We start from the raw sequence: 20,338 nt of genomic DNA on the forward strand, positions 1-20,338 counted from the left end.
AAAATAAAATCAGTTCAAAAGAAAATAATTAGATACAATTGGAATTGGCATCAGGTCACAAGCATTGTGCAGTCATTTCACTTCCAATTTGCCCAGAATTTGGTTAGGATATATTTGCATCAGCAAGATTTTTTTTTAAATGCACAGTTGGTTTAAAAATTAGAGTAGGCACTCGTTTTACACTTAAAAAGGGAACAGAGAAGAGGAAAAAAAAAGTTACCTTACCTGCCAAAAGCAGCAAGAGTCCAAACAAGATGTTCACTCCATGGGTCACAACGTCAGTCATTTCCCAGGTAGATGTGGGGAAGTACACAGGGACAATCCTGAAAGTGGGGGGGCATGGGTCAGCACAGGCAGGGCTAGAGGACTGTTAAGTAATAAACATTCAGCTAAATATTGGAGAACTCTGGTTTTCCTCAAAATTTTTCACCAGTTGCAGTAAGGAAGAGAGAGAACGGTGAACTACAGACCAGAAAGACAGGGGAAAAGATTACTGCCATCCATAAAACACCTCCATAGCAATAAGAGCAACTAGTACCACAGACCAGAAATATAAGCTCACCATACATAGGTAAGAATACAGACCCAGAAAATCCTCCTCAGTCAGTCAGTCAATTAATTACTTTCCCTCTCTACTTCCACTGACCTTAAAGATATCATCACCACCACCACTGAAAGAACATATCACTCTGATTGTCAGACTTTACATTGCTCACTATTACACACCTATAACACATTTTTACTGCTTATGGGTGTATGTTCTGTTTAAAAAGGAGATAATTGTGTTTGCTGGACCCTGATTGGTGACACATGACTCTTATCCAACATTCAGGGAGGAATGTTTGCAGTGGAATAAGAATATTTCCTATTTATAATTTGGAGTTTCTTGCTTATGCCTTGCATTTTTTTTTTCCTGCTGTTTTACAGGGCGTTATTACTTTTAGATGTGAGTAAAAGCTTAGTTAAGAATATCAGACCCTGGCTATCATATTTTCTAAAAAAGACATCCTGCAAAAGCTTGGTCCACAGACTAGATGATTCAACACTGGTTTCAGGTTCTTTTTCAGACTATTCCAAAACAAAGTTAGTCCAAGTGAAGAAGGTTGGAACTTAGAAGACAGGGGCAGGGGTTGGAAGAAAGACCAAGATTACCATAATCATAACATCGTAAGAAACAGAAGCAGGGGTAAGCCATATGGCCCCTCGAGCCTGTTCCACCATTCACTAAGATTACGGCTGACCTGATGGCCTTAACTCCGATTTCCTTCTTGCCTCCCACTAACCTGGAGATCAAAAATCTGTCTAACTCAGCCTTGAATATATTCAATGACCCAGCTTCCACTGCTCTCCGTGAGAGAGGATTCCAAAGGCTACCGAAACGACTCAGAGAATAAATTCACCCGGAACCTCCGTCTTAAGTGGGAGGCCCCTCATTTTAAAGCTGTTGATCAAAGCAGCTTGCGAAGGAACTTGGCGAGGGACTTCATGTTAGCGATGAGGAAATCCCAAAAAGGAGGCAAATAAAGATTTGCATTTATGTAGTGCCTTTAACAACTTCAGGATATCCAAAGCGCCTAACAGCCAATGAAGCCTAGTCACTGTTACAATGTGGGGAAATGCAGCAGCTATTTTTTTTGCACAGCAAGATCCCACAACGATATCCCGACATGATAATGACAGACGTAGTCTGGGATTTTTTTTTTGGCAATGTTGATTGAGAGATGAACATTGGCCAGGATACTGGAGAAAACTCCCCTGCCCTTCTTTGAATAATACCATAGGATCTTTCACACCCCACCCAAGAGAGGACACCAGTTTAATATCTCACCTGAAAGACCTCTGACAAAGCGACCTCAGTACCCTCAGTACTGCACTGGAGTGTTTGCCCAGACTGTCTGCTGTCAGCCACAACATTCTTACTCACAGACACGATTGCTACTATTGAGCAACGACTGACACTAACAGAGGTAGCGGGGACTCTGGAAGAGCAATGGCAATGTTAGGGAATCTTGTTGGGAGATTTTACCCCTGGTTCATAAAATAGGTGAATTACGACTTTAAGGAAGAGGTCAGAAGTTCCAAAATAACATCTAGGCAATCGGACGCATTCTTTTGAAAAGTGTAGAGCTGTTACTTGTGGGGAACCTTTGAAAGAAAAGGCTTTTAGGAATGTGGGTGATTCAAATCAACACAAAGCTCTGTGTCACCAAGTTCATTCATTCATTAGCAAGAAATAACAGCAACATGGTGGAAAGGCTTTAAAAGCTAAGAATGTATTCACTGCAGCAGCGAAAGTAATGGAGGGACCTTACAGATATTACAAAGGGTCTTGTGGCAGTAAATGGTGGGAGATTTCATCCACTTGTCAGTCAAATAGTACCGAGTGGATAGAAATTCAGAATTAGTACTAGAAGTGTAAAAGGAAATTGGGGAAGGAATTCTGGAGCTTGAAAGGTCATTTGATTATTATGTTTATGGATCTTTCCCCCCACCATTTCCACAGAAAGGATTAGGCAGGCAGAAGAGTTATTGTAAACATGCTTTCCATCAAAGGGTATTCATGCAAGTTTAAATAAGAGACAATGGTAAGTGAGATGCTAATGAGCTAGATGTGGTTTCTGCAAGCAAATGTTTAGCTCGTTCCTCAAGAAACACCTCACACACACCCCGTTCCCAGTTCCTGCAGGTTAGTTGTCTTGTTAACCCTGCATTTCGGTCAGAGTTCTTAGTGGTCATGGAGTTGGTGTCAGTCAGTGTCAGCGTTTTCTGTGGATCAAACATGTTCAGCTTGTGAACATGGATGCTCCCCAGACTGGTGCTCAACAACGCTGCTTCTTAGAACATGTGTCCACTTGCTTTAGCACAATTAGTGCAGGTGAGTGTGTTGCCCTCAGAGGGAAGATTCAACTACCTCCTTGCGTCCTGGAGATGTTCGGTTTGCTCACATTGCCTGGCAGCAAGAGGGAAACTGAGAGACTTGGCTGGGACATTGGCAAAATCTCGGTCCCATCTCCAGCAGCTTCACCTCTGTGAGTATTGAAGGACGAGAAAGGATTTATTGAATTTACATTTTCCAGGTGCACGCCTTCTGTGCTTTGATGGCCGACAAGCAGCTGCCGCCATGCTCAGGCTGTCACATGACATGGGTGGGGCTCAGACCATCACATGGTGTGGGCGGAGTTTGGACCCTTACACGGTGCCGTTGGAGCTTGGACTGTCACATGGTGTAGGCGTGGCTTAGACCATCACATGGTGTGGGCAAAGCTCAGGTGGTCAAATAGTGTGGGCAGAGTTTGGACCATCACATGGTGTGGGCGGAGCTTGGACGCTCAGGTGGTGTGAGTGGAGCTGGAACTGTCACATGGTATGGGCGGAGCTGAAGGACACACGCTGCCATTTTAACAACTTGCCTCTGGAGGATATGCAGTTTGGGACTTTCCATCCATTCTGGGCTGACTGGAGGAGGAAATACTAGCGGGAGGGTTCCGATCCTTGAGGCTGTGGTTCATATCTGTCTCTTCAGTCATGGGTTCTGGGTCAATGAGGCAGGAGTCCTAGGGCATAGGAAAAGAAGGCTGCGCTGAAGGACCTGCAGCTTGTCAGGTCCTGAGTTGCGTTCACGAGTTCACAGATTCGGTTCCTCCAGATCCAGGTTATGGTTCCCCCTTCATCTCCTCACTGGAGAGTTTGTCTATCACTCAACTTCCTTTCCTCCAGTCTGGAGAAGGCATCTGACAGGGCAGATCATTCGTATATATTTGGGATTCTGCACACATTCGGGTTCAGGATGCATTGCTCTGCCTGGTTCTGACTCCTGAACACTGCCACAGAGTGTCTGGTAAAGGTAGCGGGTCTTTGACAACTCCCCTTTGCTTTGGGAGAGGAACACCCTGGGGCGCCCCATGTCTGGCTAGTTATATGTCATCCGAGTAGATCCTTCCCTGTGCCGCTTGTGGAAGAGGCTGATGGGACTGGCTCTGCACAGGCTGGATGTGTATGTGACTTTCTTGGTTTACGCCAAATCACAGAATTGTTACAACACAGAAGTCCATTCAGTCCATCATGTCTGTACCAGCGCTCCGAATGAGAAATTCCCTTAGCGCCATTCTCCCCCTTCTCCCCATAACCCTGCACATTCTTTCTTTTCGGGTAACAGTCTAATTCCATTCTGAGTGCTTTGATTGAACCTGCCTTCACCACACTCTCAGACAATGCATTCCAGACCCTAACCACTCGCTGCGTGAAAATGTTATTCCTTATGTCGCTTTTGCTTCTTTTGCCAATCATTTTAAATCTGTACCCGCTCCTTCTCGATCCTTTCACAAGTGGGAATACTTTCACCCTATGCACTCTGCCCAGGCCCCCTCATGATTTTGAACAGCTCGATCAAATCTCCTCTAAGCCTTCTTTTATCCAAGGAAAACAGTCCCAATTTCTCCAGTCTTCATAACTGAAGTCCCTCATCCCTGGAACCATTCTCATGAATCTCTTCTGCACTCTCTCCAATGCCTTCACATCTTTCCCAATGTGCAGCACCCAGAAATGGATGCAGTACTGTAACTGAGGTCGAACAAATGTCCTATACAAGTTCAACATAACCTCCTTGCTCTTGTACTCTACGCGCCTATTAATAAAGCCTATAGGATACTATAAGTTTGATTAACCGCTCTCCCAACCTGTCCTGCCACCTTCAATGACTTATGCACATATACACCCAGGTCCCTCTGCTCCTGCACCCTCTTTGGAATTGTACCTTTTATTTCATGTTATTTCTCCATGTTCTAAAATGAATCACCACGTTTTCCTGCATTTAACTTCATCGGCCACCGGCCACCCATTCCACTAGCGTATCTGTTCTTGTGAAGCTCTGTGCTATCCTCCTCACAGTTCCAAATTTCATAACATCTGTAAATTTTGAAATCGTGCCCTGTACACCACGGTCAAGGTCATTAATATATATCCGTAAAAGCAAGTTCCCCCTGACATTGATCCCTGGGGAATTCCGCTACAAACATTCTTCCTGCCCGATAAAACATCCATTAACCACTACTCCCTGTTTCCTGTCACTCGGCCAATTTCGTATCCATGTTGCTCTTGTACCTCTTATTCCATGAGCTATAACTTTGCTGACAAGACTGTTGTGCGGCACTCTATCAAATGTCTGCTGGAAGCATGACATGTTCCTCATGGTCTTGGATCCCAGTCACTTGCAGAGGATGTGCAAGTGCCAGCAGCTCTACTCCACTGTGTCCTCTACCAAGGTCAACTGCGAGACATATTCTGGACTTCTGGTGGGTCAGTGCTGCGTTTAACCCCTGTTGGAGAATTTCAGGTTCTTTGCCTAGAGCACCACTCACCTCTTCTAGCTCTGCCGGGATGTCTGGCCAGCCAGCCAGCAAGAGCTGAAGGTCCAAACCCCTACTCGTCTAGGGCGCTGGACAGGACTGCATTGATTGTTGTCCTACAGGGGTTGAAGACCGGTCATAAATCAACTGATGACCGCAATGTTGCGTTACTAGTTGGTCAGTTGAATTCCGTACCCTAGGTTTGTCGCCAAGACTCATAGGAATTCAACTTCTGGGAAAAAAAGGTCACATTTGGTCTCTGCTGTGCATCTGAGCTTCCCACCTAAGGAGGGTGGGGGATCAGGTGCTGGTTACCTGCCCACCCAGGCAGCAGCTTTCCACTTTCAGGCCCAGCGGAGATACCTGTGAGCCTGCTAGATGGTGTGAGCTGGCAATGCATTTCATTTACCAGCAGCACAGCCTGAACTGCAGCTCCTGTTTGTGTGGCATCCATGTCTCCTGGTGTGAGCTGCCTGTCATTTGCCGAGTTCTGATTAGGGTCTGAAATAAGATCGTACCCTGCCGGAGCTCAGCCCCAACCAGCAGTGGCGGGAACCCTCAATAAGCCACTACTCAGGAACCTCCACCTCAAATGCACAGCGGACAAATATTGATCTTTCACTTCGGGGACATAGTTTAAGAATAAGAGGTCTCTATTTTAAGACAGAGATGAGGAGGTTTTTGTTCCTGTCAGAGGGTCATTAGAGTGTGGAATTCTCTTCCCCAGAAGACAGTGGAGGTTGGGTCTTTAAATCTATTCAAGGCTGAGTTAGATAGATTTTTCATGGACAGGGGAAGTCAAGGGTTATGGGGGAACAGACAGGAAAGTGGAGTTGAGACCACAATCAGATCAGCCATGATCTTATTGAATGGTGGAACAGGCTCGAAGGGCCAAATGGCCTACTCCTGCTCTAAGTCCCATATTCCTACGATCTTATCTAACTTGATAAGTTTACAATTTGTTCTTTAAGCTGACTTTTGGAGTTTATTGTTTGTGTCCCTTTATAGATTAAACTTTTGTCCATTTGATAGCTGTTCAATCTTAACCGTCAATGATGAAGAAGAGAACTACATTTTGGGATACAGCTCCTTTAGTTTTACTTATAACTTAGGTTTATTGTTTGTGCCCCGTTTAAGAGGGAATATCTTTCATTAATGTGATTGTCTGGAGATCCCAATTGGCACTTAAAATGAGCAGAAGGAAAAGGGCATCAGAAACTGTTACTTGGAGTAGACATATGGAAATAAAGCAGCTGCTGCTCGAGCTCTGAAACAGCAGTTTCTCACCAACCAATGAATTTATATTTTTCCTGTGATGTTAGATACTAGGTGCTGCTGACTGCCTGTACCAGGGTCCTCCTCTCACACTCTCCTCTAGGTGCTGCTGACTACCTATCCCAGGGTCCCCCTCTCGCACTCTCGTCTAGATGCTACTGCCTGCCTGTCTCAGAGTCCTCCTCTCGCACTCTTCTCTAGATGCAGCTGACTGCTTGTGCCAGGGTCCTCCTCTCACACTCTCCTCTAGGTGCTCCTGCCTACCTGTCTCAGAGTCCTTCTCTCGCACTCTCCTCTAGATGCTACTGCCTGCCTGTCTCAGAGTCCTCCTCTCGCACTCTTCTCTAGGTGCTGCTGACTGCCTGTCCCAGGATCCTCCTCTCGCACTCTCCTCTCATGGGATGTGGGTGCCACTGGCTAGGCCAGCATTTATTGCCCTTGTTCAGAGGGTACTTAAGAGTCAACCATATTGCTGTGGGTCTGGAGTCACAAGTAGGCCAGACCAGATAAGGACAGCAGATTTCCTTCCCTAAATGACATTAGTGAATCAGAGGACAATCAATGGTTTTGTGGTCATCTTCAGACTTTTAATTCCAGGTTTTTATCGAATTCAGATTTCACCATTTGCCAGAGCATTATCCTGATTCTCTGGATTACCAGCCCAGTGACAATACCACTATGCCAATATCCTATAGTGTATTTCAGTGAACCCTTTAGCTTTGTCCTGAAAACAACAATTGACTTTGTAGCTTTTGGGGCATTTCGGTCTATAGATTGACACACCAAAGGGCAAACAGCATCTCTAATTATAACCTTCTTCTTGAACTCTCTGCCCGAAGGCAGGTCCAACCCACAACGTTACAAACTCCATCACGGGTAGAGCATGGAGCCAGGTCCCAAATCCACCCCAGCCAGAATGGGGATCGAACCCCGTGCTGTTGGCACCAACCTGGTCCACATTGGCCATGCAACAAACCAGGCCTCCAGACCTATGAATAGTGGTGGTAGAGGCTCCAATTTACTTTCCATCACATGGCTGACCAGGAACCTCTTTCACTCTTATCATCTGCTCTTGGCATATGTTAGAAGGGTTTACAAGTTAATACTCAAACCTGTTACAAACACCTTCCTTAGCCATGAAGTCCTAGCGTGTGACTTAATCCCAGAGCTTCTGGCTTAGAGGCAGGAATGTTACCCACTGCACCTCAAGCTTTCCTCTAATTATAACATGAACCAGGAATACCAAATATTTCATTCAGCAATTCAAGACATAAAAAGCAATAAAATCCATTACTGTTTGAGATTTGTTATTTTTTTAAAAACTGTTTATTGAAGCTTTATAAGGTACAAAGCTAACTATCAGAAAGCGATGACACGGCAATGTGTTGCTCATGCAATAAACACATATTGTAGTCTTGTTGAAAAAAAGAGACATGCTGTCAAAGCTTTTCTTCTTGCACTCATCAGGACAGTGCACAAGAATACCAATAGTAAAGGCAACAACAATTTATACTGCATGAGAAGAGAATGCTGATTGGTTGGCAAGTGGACTCTGATTGGTAGAGATGTTGCCATGGAGAATGCATCAGGGGACAGTTAACTGCCAAGGTTTTGTTCAAATCCAAACCAGGCAGGTCGACTCTGATTGGTCAAGGCATTGCCATGGGGAATGAACCAGGGAATGGCCATCCCCCAAGCTTTAGTTTAGTTGAGAAAGGTGCAATGTGAACAGCCAAAGGGTCGATGTGATGCCAGGTCTGTAGGCTGTATATCTCGACGACTGGCAAACTGAGTATTTTTTGAGCAATCCTCATGTTCTGTACCACCAAACAGCTATACGTATTGTAATATAAGATATTTTACTATATAACAGAAGATAATACCAGACATAAAAGATAACTCCCAAAGAGACCACAATCTCCCTCTGCCAGAAGGCAAAATGAAAATAAAAGATGTAAATTAATACTATGAATATTATAACAATAAATACTTTAAAAAAAAATTATTTTCCCCTTAACTCTCCTTAGCCTCTATATTGTGTTTGGATTACATGTCCCTTGAAGCCTTGAATTCCACACAAATGCAAACTGAATCCAAGTGCGGATCTATTTCCCTGAAACATTTACATTGGTAAATATTGCAAACCTCTATGGTCCCCTAAATCTCATCTCATGAGATGAGGTTTGTTTTACAGATGTGTCGTTGTGATTTAGACTGCACGGTTAAGAGTGTTGCACAGCAGATTCAACAGTACCGTTCAAAAGGGAATTGAATCAGTTCATGAAATTGCGGGGCTACTGGGAAAGGAGCTGGGGCGTAGAACTAATTGGATAACTTTTCAAAGCGCTAGCGCAGGAATGATTTACAAAAAGTGACAACTTCTGTGCTTTTGCCCTGCCCTACTACTGAGCCCTTGAGTGGAATTTAATGCCCTCCTCCTTGCGAGTTTCACAGCCCCGCCCACGCCAAACCAGCCAAAAGAGCACGAAGGAAGACCCAGCCTTGATGCCAAGACTACCCAGCAAGGGGTACAGAATGCTTTCACTGTGACAAAACCGGACATGTCATGTGTTTCTGCAAATCCAACAACTTTAATCGAAGTCAAAGACAAGAAAGTATTTATGAAGCAAATTTCTTCCATGGAACGGAAAGTCAAGAACGAGACAAATCTCCAGAGTTTCTTGGGAAGTAGATAGTCTTAACCCAGACTATTGGTCAGTTACAGTCCAAGTTCAGGCATTGATGCTACTTTTAAAATTGATCCTACAGCAGCTGTTAACATAATAGCAGATGACCTCGACTGGCTTCAGATGATGATTCTTTATCCCATCAAACATCAAGTAACAAGGTCTTGGCATTGACCTTATTGCCCGTCTTCACCACAAGGGACAACAGACCATTGATTCTCTCTGTGATCTTCATAATTAACGTACATCCCTGTTGAGTGGCGATGCTGACATACTCCTAAGAATCATAGACAAAGCAGCTGACGTCTACCATTTGGGCAATGCATTGTCTTTCATGCAACAGTTTTTATCCTTTTATTTAGAAGTGGTGGAAATTCAGCCTTCAGAAGCTGAGGAAGTTTGTACATCAACAGTAAGTACCTTTCTTTCACAGAGACGCCATCCACTAGATGCACGACAGACATGGAAGTGGTAAATCTCTTAGTTAATCTCAAAGTCAGGCCAGAGGCAGAGCATACAGAAGGCACTGTAGAAGGTGGTGACCATCCCCATGAAGACCAGCTGGACCTGAATTGGGTCTTCCAAGACAGTGATGGGGAAGAAACGCTTGCAGTACTGAATAATCTCTTGGATGTTGAAGTCCTGGAGAATGAATCATCTTTCCCATTGCTAAGTGCACCTTATGACATCTCTGCTGTCTTTCTAGAATAAGCATCTGTCCTATTGATGGCTGAGCAGCATTTAGATCTTAGTTCCATTGAACCTACCAATGTATTGCCTACTTTATCTCCTGTTATCCATGCAGAGTCTTCCACAGAGAATGCTTTGCCTGAGTCCAGGCCAGAGTCCATAGAGAATCACACTGCTAAAGAGCTGGTACCATCCAGGGTGAAAGTCAATTGACACCCATACTTCAGTCCCAGCTGAAAGTCTTCCCTTCAGAGCTGGGGGTCAGCACAGAGTCTGCAGCAGAATCTTTAGCACTTTTGAAGCTGCAGATTCCTGTACAGAAACCTTGACCCGAGTTGATTGTCTACAGGAAATTCCCCTCATTACTGAAGATGAGGCTGTCTTGTCTCCATATCCTCAACAGTTCTTCCCTTTGCCCATGGTGGAGCAACCTCGAACAGAACGAAGTGTGGCTCTCTTCCTACTGCCTGCTGAACATAGACAGTCCTCCCGAAATCTCATTGGAAAATCATCTCTTTATCTTTGCCTGAAAAGCTTAATGGAATTCTGTTGTCTTTTCCGTCGCCATCTAAGTTCTTTGCAATCTCAGATCTTCAATGTCTTCTCAGTCTTTGATGCAGCAGTCGATGATACAGCTGTGGTAGTTTTCCAGGAGGTGAAGATCATTGTTCTTCAGAAGTTTCTCCCCAAAGTCCTTCGATGGAGCAACAAGTTCCTCACTGTGTCTTGAGTTATTCTCTTCTGGCCCCAGAGGCTGATTCTCTTCAGTCTTCTCTCTTGGATCAGTTTTTTGTTGAAAAGCCTTCATTGTCCTTGCAGATTCAGTCACCCTGAAACCTACATTGAGCTTCCCACCAATACTGATACAGTGTTGTCCTAATCTGCAGATGTTGATGCCCCATCAGGTGCTCTCATATCTCCAAGCTATCTACCCTAAGGGCCAAGGATGCTGAGGGAGGTTGAACACCCAGGACTGTGACTTGGGGAGGGGAAGAGTAGGAGTTAGTGATTAAAATCTGTAGTTGTTAAAAGGGAGTTACAGAAAGAGAAGGTAAATAGTTAAAGACACAGGGCGGGATTTTCCAGCCCCTCCCGCCGGTGGACTCTTCCAGTCCTGCTGAAGCCAACGGAGATTTGAATGGCTCACCGCATCCGCCACAGGGAAACCTATTGTAGTGGGGCCAGAAAATCTTGGCCATAGTTTCATGTTGTTGTTAATGGGTAGGATAGTGTACTTGGGGGGGAGGTGTCGTATAAAGGGTTAACAGATGGGATATGCTAATGTATGACATAGATGATGACTTACCACTGACGCCATTCAGTCACGTGTTAGACTTTCGACAGAGAGGTTGGAATCATGCCTACGAGCTATGTGCCTACTCTGTAACCTGTTTAGATGCAGTACTAATAAGCAAGTGTTAAATAGATACCAGAGTATGTCTACAGTTTTAGAACCAAGTCCCATGCCTAGGGTCCAAGGACGCACCTCGCAACAGCTCTGGCCATCAGGATTGAGGCCTGTCTGAAAATTGTAGTGATAGGGAACTCATTGCTAAGCTGGTTTTCAAACAGTCCTACAATTTTGGTTCCACTACTGGCTCATGAAGCTCAAACAGAGCAGTATCAGAGCAAAAATCATCGCTAATGTATTCCTCGCTGATGATACGCAATGATAGGGTATCAGCTCTCACCGCACTTAACGCTATTCTCAGCAAGTTCGAGATTCAGGGTCGGTATTGTCCCCCCAGATTTGTTTGAGAAGTGAAGTACCAAGATCTGCAGATTAAATATTCCCTCCCTCCACTGATCAAAATTGACTTGTTTGAACATATTGGAAGGAACTTAATTTGCGTCAACTAACAGACTGTGCATGGTTGTTACTCAGAGGTCAAAGGAGAGGGGTGATTTCATGGGTCTAGGGATACAGATATTAGTCTGTGATTCTGACACAACTAAAGCAGAAGCAGTAAAATTACACCAGGTCTCGGGGTCTATTTGCTCATGTGCTTCTAATTTGGAACCATGAAAACAATTGCCAAAAGTGAATCTCCCCAAATTGGACCTCATTATTAACAACACTGATCATAGGTCTTGGCTATGGCTCAATGGTAGCACTCTCACTTCTGAGTTAGAAGGTTATGAGTTCAAGTGCCAATAAAGAGGCTTCAACACATAATCCAGCCTGACACCCTGAAGCAGTACGGAGGGAGAACTGCACTGCCAGAGGGAGAACAGCACTGCCAGAGGGAGAATTGCACTGCCAGAGGGAAAACAGCATTGCCTGACCTGTTCTCTTTTGGACTTACCATCTGCCCTCTCAATTGAACCTAAAAGGCCCCATGATACTATTTCGAAGGGAAGCAGGAGTTGTCTTCCTGATGTCCTGGACAATATTTATCCCTTACCTATTGTCTGGTCTTTGTTGCTTTGCTGTTTGTTGGAGGCTGCCATCTGTAAATTGATTGCCACATTTCTAACATTACAACATTTCTACCAATATTTAATTGGCTGTAAAATGCTTTGGATAATGAAAGACGCTGCATAAATGTAAGCCCTTCTTTCAGTTGAAGTGGACCCTATTGTACTTTTAAAACAATCCTGTTGAAATTTGTTATAGGCACCCAATATTACTTCAATAAATTACTTCAGACAATGGTAGCTATACAAACATCACTGATACATGTAAAGCAGTACAAAACTCAACAAAAAGGAAACATTTTCAACCATGACCTGAGGTACATGGTAGTTCCTGATGAGTATGACATGGAAGGAAGGATAACTGCCCTGGCTCACTGGTTGCCCTTTTATAATTCACACACCAGTTCAGCTCAACATGCTCAATCTGGTTACTTTTCTCCACCTTTACTTGTTTCTTTGGATGGGGGTCTCCCACCCAGGCCATCTGCCTTGTGGTTATGTTTGGCTTTTGCACACGAGAAGTAGCATTTTGCTGTGACCTGTGGGCACAACATGGCAGGAAAGAGAAGCAATCGTTCTTGAAGGTTTCGTTCATAAAGGTGTAGATGACAGGATTGTTGAAGGAGTTGAAGAATCCTATCGCTTGCACAATGGCAATGATCATATTAATGGTGACGTCATCATATTCTTCTTCCAATTCATCTGTGGAAACAGAACTCTGTCAACATTCAATAGGTTAAGACATTTAGCCTGAAAGTGACTCCAGTCCCGTGTTGTTGACTGAGGAGTTATGTAGCAAGATAGCCGGTTGTATGCAATGCTATAGAGTTCAGTAATAATACCTTAGTAGCTCATGGCAGTGATACATCACTGTGTTAAGGGCAACTAGAGATGCACAATAAATCTGACTTCAGGAGCATCCCCCATATCCCATACCCCATGAAGAAATGAAAGGAACAGGACAAACCCATTCCTTTTTGAGAGATCAATCCTACCTTAACAACTTTATTGTGCGCTAAATTTTACGAATTAGCATATACAATCCAAAGGTTGGAGCAATGGGACTCTGGACACACACCAGTACCTCCTGCCTAATTTTCTTTCCCCATCACCTATTCCACAAGTCTATTAGTCTTTGTGTGTAAAACATTTTGTTTCACGTCGTTGCTCCTGTCTTGCTAATATTGAGTTTGTGTTCCATCTCTTTGCTTAAGTCCTTCACTTGGACTTGTTTCCAACCTGCGCTTGGATCACTTTTAGTCAACACGCTTTATTTTGATTGGAAGTGTTTAAAGTGATCAATGTTGGGGTATCTGACAGCCAGAACAATATGCACAGGCCATTTGCTCACTTTCTCCCACAGGAAATTGTACAGCATCATCCAAAAGATTGGCAATAGTGGAGTTTCCTCCACTATTCTGCAGCTTTGCAATGGGAAAGGGGCAAATACAGGGAGGCCAGGCTGGTACAGATATGTATTCACCAAACTAGATTTCAGTCCCCAATCCCGCAGGTACCTATGATGGCTCCCTACTCCTAACCTCCCAAATGGGGCAGGCCCGAGGATCCCAGCCCATTTTCCCACCGCCCTCTCTTCTACTGCAGATCCTTAGTTGGCCTGATAGAAGCTGGTGATGGATGAAGAGTAGCAATAGTAAGAGCCCCAATATGTACAAATAGTAGAGGGTAAGGGTAGTAGAGGCAGTGGAGAAGCTGAGCTCGCAGGAGAGTTTAGATGTGCCATTGAAAGAACAAATCTCTGCTTCTGCAATTTTTTTCCCTCTGCTTTCTCCTCCCCTGAAGACACTGGGGCTTTGTTGGCATTCCCCTGATAACTTACTTAGTTGATCATTCTTCAAGTCTCGACAGGAAGGGTTTGGAGCCCATTCAGCCCAAGTGAGACAAGATTACTGAGCCCAACACAGTTTGTGGCTGAGCTGTGGCCTCCCCACATTTCTCAATCTCCTGCTCCAGAGCCTCTTCCCCCTCACCCGGGCCTTTCACCAGGAATAAGCTCTGGCGCTACAAATGTGGGGTCGGGAGGTTGTAATTTGGAATGCGAATATGATCCAGCCGGCACTGTGTCCCCTGAAAATGAGGTCATTGGTTTTCTGTGCATGTGCGGACAAACACACATGTGCAGCCGGGTATCGGCGGCCATCTTGCATTGGCAGAAGACACAGTGCCAAGCTACCAGACAAAATGGAAACCAGCAGCTGGAAATTCAGCCCATCTTTTTCCTTTGATAATCGGCAGGTGCTGAGACCAATCCTTAGCTCCCAACACCACCCCAGATGAGACCAAATAACTCATTACCCATCCAAGTATCAACTGAGATTTTGAACATCTGCCCCATTATCTCATTATGTGGCTCAATGTCAAATTTCATTTGACAACACTCCTGTGAAAAGCCCTGGGATATTTTACTACATTTAAGGCGTTACATAAATGCCAGTTGTATTTTTTCATTCGCTGGCTGGGCCAGAACTTATTGCCCACCCCTAATTGCCCTTGAGAAGGTGGTGGTGAGCTGCCTTCTTGAACCGCTGCAGTCCATGTGGTGTAGGTACACCCACAGTGCTGTTAGGGAGGGAGTTCCAGGATTTTGACCCAGCAACAGTGAAGGAACGGCCAATATATTTCCAAGTCAGGATGGTGAGTGGCTTGGAGGGGAATTTGCAGATGGTGGTGTTTCCATGTATCTGCTGCCCTTGTCTTTCTAGATGGTAGCAGTCATGGGCTTGGAAGGTGCTGTCTAAAGAGTCTTGGTGAGTTTCTGTAGTACATCTTGTAGATGGTACACACTGCTACTACTGTGCATCAGTGGTGGTGGGAGTGAATGCTTGTGGATGTGGTGCCAATCAAGGGGGCTGCCTCATCCTGGATGGTGTCAAGCTTCTTGAGTGTTGTGGGAGCTGCACTCATCCAGGCAAGTGGAGGGTATTCTATCACACTCCTGACTTGTGCCTTGTAGATGATGGACAGGCTTTGGGGAGAGGTGAGTTGCTCACCACAGGATTCCTAGCCTCTGACCTGCTCTTGTAGCCACAGTATTTATATGGCTCGTCCAGTTCAGTTTTTGGTCAATAGTAACCCCCGGGGTGTTGATAGTGGGGGATTCAGTGATGGTAATGCCATTGAACATCAAGGGCGATGCTTAGATTCTCTCTTGTTGGAGATGGTCGTTGCCTGGCACTTGTGTGGCATGAATATTACTTGCCACTTGTCAGCCCAAGCCTGGATACTGTTCAGATCTTGTTGCATTTGGACACGGACTGCTTCAGTATCTGAGGAGTTGTGAATGGTGCTGAACATTGTGCAAACATCAGCAAACATCCCCACTTCTGACCTTATGATAGAAGGGAAGTCATTGATAAAGCAGCTGAAGATGGTTGGGTCGAGGACACTACCCTGAGGAACCTTTGGAACTGAGATGATTGACCTCCAGCAACCACAACCATCTTCCTTTGTGCTAGTTATGACTCCAACCAGCGGAGAGTTTTCCCCCGATTCCCATTGACTCCAGTTTTTGCTAGGGCTCCTTGATATCACACTCGGTCAAATGCTACCTTGATGTCAAGGGCAGTCACTCTCACCTCACCTCTGGAGTTCAGCTCTTTTGCCCATGTTTGAATCAAGGCTGTAATGAGGTCAGGAGCTGAGTGGCCCTGGCAGAACCCAAACCAAGCATCAGTGAGCGGGTTATTGCTAAGCAAGTGCCACTTGATAGCACTGTTGACGACCCCTTCCATCATTTTACTGATGATCGAGAGTAGACTGAGGGGGCGGTTATTGGCCAGGTTGGATTGTCCTGCTTTTTGTGTACAGGACATGCTCTGGCAATCTTCCACGTTGCTGGGTAGATCCCAGCGTTGTAGCTGTACTGGAACAACTTGGCTAGTGATGTAGCAAGTTCTGAAGCACAAGTCTTCAGTACTATTGCCGGAATATTGTCAGGGTCCAGAGTCTTTGCAGTATTCAGTAACTTCGGCCGTTTCTTGATATCATGTGGAGTGATTCGAATTGGCTGAAGACTGGCATCTGTGATGCTAGGGACCTACAGAGGAGGCCAAGATGGATCATCCAACCGGCACTTCTGGCTGAAGATTATTACAAATGCTTCAGCCTTATCTTTTGCATTGATGGACTCCTCCATCATTGAGGATGGGGATATTTGTGGAGCCTCCTCCTCCAGTGAGTTTAATTGTCCACCACCATTCACAACCGGATGTGGTAGGTCTGCAGACTTGCATCTGATCCATTGGTTGTGGAATCACTTAGCCCTGTCTATCACTTGCTGCTTATGCTGTCTGGTTTGCAAGTAGTCCTGTGATGTAGCTTCATCAGGTTGACACCTCATTTTTAGGTATGCCTGGTGCTGTTCCTGGCATGCCCTCCTGCACTCTTCATTGAACCAGGGTTGATCCCCTGGCTTAGTGGTAATGGTAGTGTGAGGGATATGCTCGGCCATGAGGTTACAGATTGTGGCTGAGTACAATTCTGCTGCTGCTGATGGCCCACAGCACCTCATGGTTGCCTAGTCTTGAGTTGCTAGATCTATTCGAAATCTATCCCATTTAGCACAGTGGTAGTGCCACACAACACAATGGAGGATATCCTTGATGTAAAGACGGGACTTCACCTCCACTGCAGTGGTCAGTCCTATTGATACTGTCATGGACAGATGCACCTGCGGCAGGCAGGTTGGTGAGGGTGAGGGAAAGCATGCTTTTCCCTCTTGTTGGCTCCCTCACCACCTAACGCAGACCCAGTCTAGCAGCTATGTCCCTTAGGACTTGGTCAGCTCGGTCAGTAGTGGTGTTACTGAGCCACTCTTGATGATGGATATTGAGGTCCCCCACCCAGAGTACATTCTGCGCCCTTGTCAACCTCAGCGCTTCCTCCAAGTGGTGTTCAACATAGAGGAGCACTGATTCATCATCATCGTTGTTGCTGTTGAGAGTTTAGCCAATTAAGTTAATTAAAGAGGGTAAAAAAATTAAAGAAATACTTACTGAATTCAAACAGCATATGCATCACATGGAATGGGGCCCAACATATGGTGAAAAGCACAACAACTGTTATGATTATAACAACAGCACGTTTCTTCTTCCTACAGAAAGATGTAAATCAGTGTCCCTCCTTGATAAGATCGGATACAAAATATTCTATCAAACCAATGCACAGATCATTTCATATATTCAGCCTTATATATTTTACATACACTATGTTTTACTGGAATAATAAATAATTAAAGGCAGTTAATGTGCAAATGGATTATGATATGATCTACCGAGTGCTTTGAAAAGCTTCAACGAATTTGACTACTCTTAAATGCAAGGAAATAGAATGTTCAAACCTATGAAGCATTCCAACATGAGGTATAGTAAAGAAAAATTCAGGAAGATGATGAAGATTTACACTGTGTTGTTAAAGGGCTTAACCTTAATCTCCAAAGGGTACCTTTTTTTTATATTAATTTACAGGATGTGGGCTTCGCTGGCTAGGCCAGCATTTATTGCCCACCCCTAGTTGCCCTTGAGAAGGTGGTGGTGAGCTGCCTTCTTGAACTGCTGCAGTCCATGTGGTGTAGGTACACCCACAGTGCTGTTAGTGAGGGAGTTCCAGGGTTTTGACCCAGCGACAATGAAGGAATGGTGATATATTTCCAAGTCAGGATGGTGAGTGGCTTGGAAGGGAACTTCCGGGTTGTGGTGTTCCCATATGTCTGCTGCCCTTTTCCTTCTAGATGGTAGAGGCCATGGGTTTGGAAGGTGCTGCCTAAGGAGCCTTGGTGAGTTCCTGCAGTGCATCTTGTAGATGGTACACACTGCTGCCACTGTGCATCGGTGGTGGAGGGAGTGAATGTTTATGGATGGGGTGCCAATCAAGCGGGCTGCTTTGTCCTGGACAGTGTCAAGCTTCATGAGTGTTGTTGGTGCTGCACTTATCCAGACAAGTGGGGAGTGTTCCATCACACTCCTGACTTGTGCCTTGTAGATGGTGGACAGGCTTTGGGGAGTCAGGAGGTGAGTTACTCGCCACAGGATTCCTAGCCTCTGACCTGCTCTTGTAGCCACAGTATTTATAGGGCTAGTCCAGATCAGTTTCTGGTCAATGGTAACCCCCAGGATGTTGATAGTGGGGGATTCAGTGATGGTAATGCCACTGAATGTCAAAGGGCGATGGTTAGATTTTCCCTCTTGTTGGAGATGGTCATAGCCTGGCACTTGTGTGGCATGAATGTTACTTGGCACCTGTCATCCCAAGCCTGGATATTGTCCAGGCTTGCTGCATTTGGACATGGACTGCTTCAGTATCTGAGGAGTTACAAATGGTGCTAAACATATCATCAGCGAACATCCCCACTTCTGACCTTATGATGGAGTGAAGGTCATTGATGAAGCAGCTGAAGATGGTTGGGCCTAGGACACTACCCTGAGGAACTCCTGCAGTGATGTCCTGGAACTGAGATGATTGACCTCCAACAACCACAACCATCTTCCTTTGTGCTAGGTATGACTCCAACCAGCGGAGAGTTTTCCCCCGATTTCCATTGACTCCAGTTTTGCTAAAGCTCCTGTGAATTTTCTTTGCCAGCCACCCTTATGTGTCTTGAAGCAATAATGTTAATTGTTGACAAATGTAGGCAATTTTACAGCATGGGACAAATGGCCTCCTTCTATGCTGTAATTCTATGTAATACTTGCGTCAATTGCTCACCTAGTAATCTTGGACATTTCCCTTTGGTTTAAGGCGCTTAAAAAGGAGTCATCCCCAACACGTTTCTTGACCCAGAGTTCAAAAACAATTCTGGTATAAAGCAGCAGCATTGCCGTGAGTGACAACAGGAAGAGGGCCACCAAGATGAAAGTAGCGTAGGTTTGACAGAGTGAAAGCGAGTTCCAGCATTCAAGGCAGGAAATATAATGGCGGTCATAGAGAAAATCATACTTCACCTGTGAATACAAAACATCGCCTGCATTTAAAACTGCAGCTTATTGTTGGGTTAGCCATTTCCCTGCTTAAACACAGCTTACCAAAATGTTACCATTTATGCCAAGTCAGGCAGCAATTAATTTTACTTTGGCCCAGATTTTCCAGCAACAGTGAGATTAACGATTTGTGTCGTGCATTTTGCCAGTTAGCAAGCTGATCTCACACCAACTCTTGCACGCCCACTACCCCTGTGCTCTCTGATCTACATTGGCTCCTGGTCTGGCAATGCCTTGAACTTGAATACAATTGTATTTATATAAGGCCTTTAATATTGGAAAAGTGTCTCGAGACACATCACAGGAACATCATCAAACGAAAGTTGACACAGAGCCACATAAAACAATATTAAGTCAGATGACCAAAGGCTCGATCAAAGAGGTCGTTTCTTTCATATTCATTCTTGGGATGTGGCCATCACTGGCAAGGTCAGCATTTCTTGCCCATCCCTAATCGCCCCCGAGAAGATGGTGGTGAGCCGCCTTCTCACACAGCTGCAGTCCATCTGGTCTAGGTACACCCAGAGCGCTGGTAGAGAGGGAGCTGCTGGAATTTGACCTGTCAACAGTGAAGGCACAGTAATATAGTTCCAAGTCAGGATGATGAATGACTTGAAGGGAAACTTGCAGGTGGTGGCATTTGCTGCTTTGTCCTTCCAGGTGGTAGAGGTCATGGGTTTAAGAGTGTCTTAAAAGAGGAAAGTGAGAGAGGTGGAAAGGTATAGAGAGGAAATACCAAAGCTTAGGGCCTTGACAACTGAAGACATGGTAGAGAGATTAAAATCAGGGATGCTCAAAGGGCCAGAATTAGATGAGGGCAGAGATCTTGAAGAGTTGTATGGCTGGAGGAGATTATGAGGTAGGCAGGTGTGAGACCATGGAGGGATTTGACAACAAGGATGAGAATTTTAAAACTGAGCCAAATGTA

General features: G+C 45.0%; 1 protein-coding gene across 1 annotated transcript in view; it reads right to left on the reverse strand.

Annotated features, from left to right (window-relative positions):
• Nucleotides 1–10,601: 10,601 nt before the first annotated feature.
• LOC144668484 (pyroglutamylated RF-amide peptide receptor-like) overlaps nt 10,602–20,338 on the reverse strand; it is a 55,918-nt gene continuing 46,181 nt past the window's right edge. Inside the window, 4 exon segments of the mRNA XM_078530516.1 lie at nt 10,602–10,878; nt 12,955–13,117; nt 17,431–17,528; nt 19,139–19,374. Of these exon segments, the coding sequence (XP_078386642.1) occupies nt 10,602–10,878; nt 12,955–13,117; nt 17,431–17,528; nt 19,139–19,374 (774 nt within the window).

The sequence above is a fragment of the Cetorhinus maximus genome, chromosome 27 (genome assembly GCF_964194155.1).
Source record: "Cetorhinus maximus chromosome 27, sCetMax3.hap1.1, whole genome shotgun sequence".
NCBI lineage: Eukaryota > Metazoa > Chordata > Chondrichthyes > Lamniformes > Cetorhinidae > Cetorhinus > Cetorhinus maximus.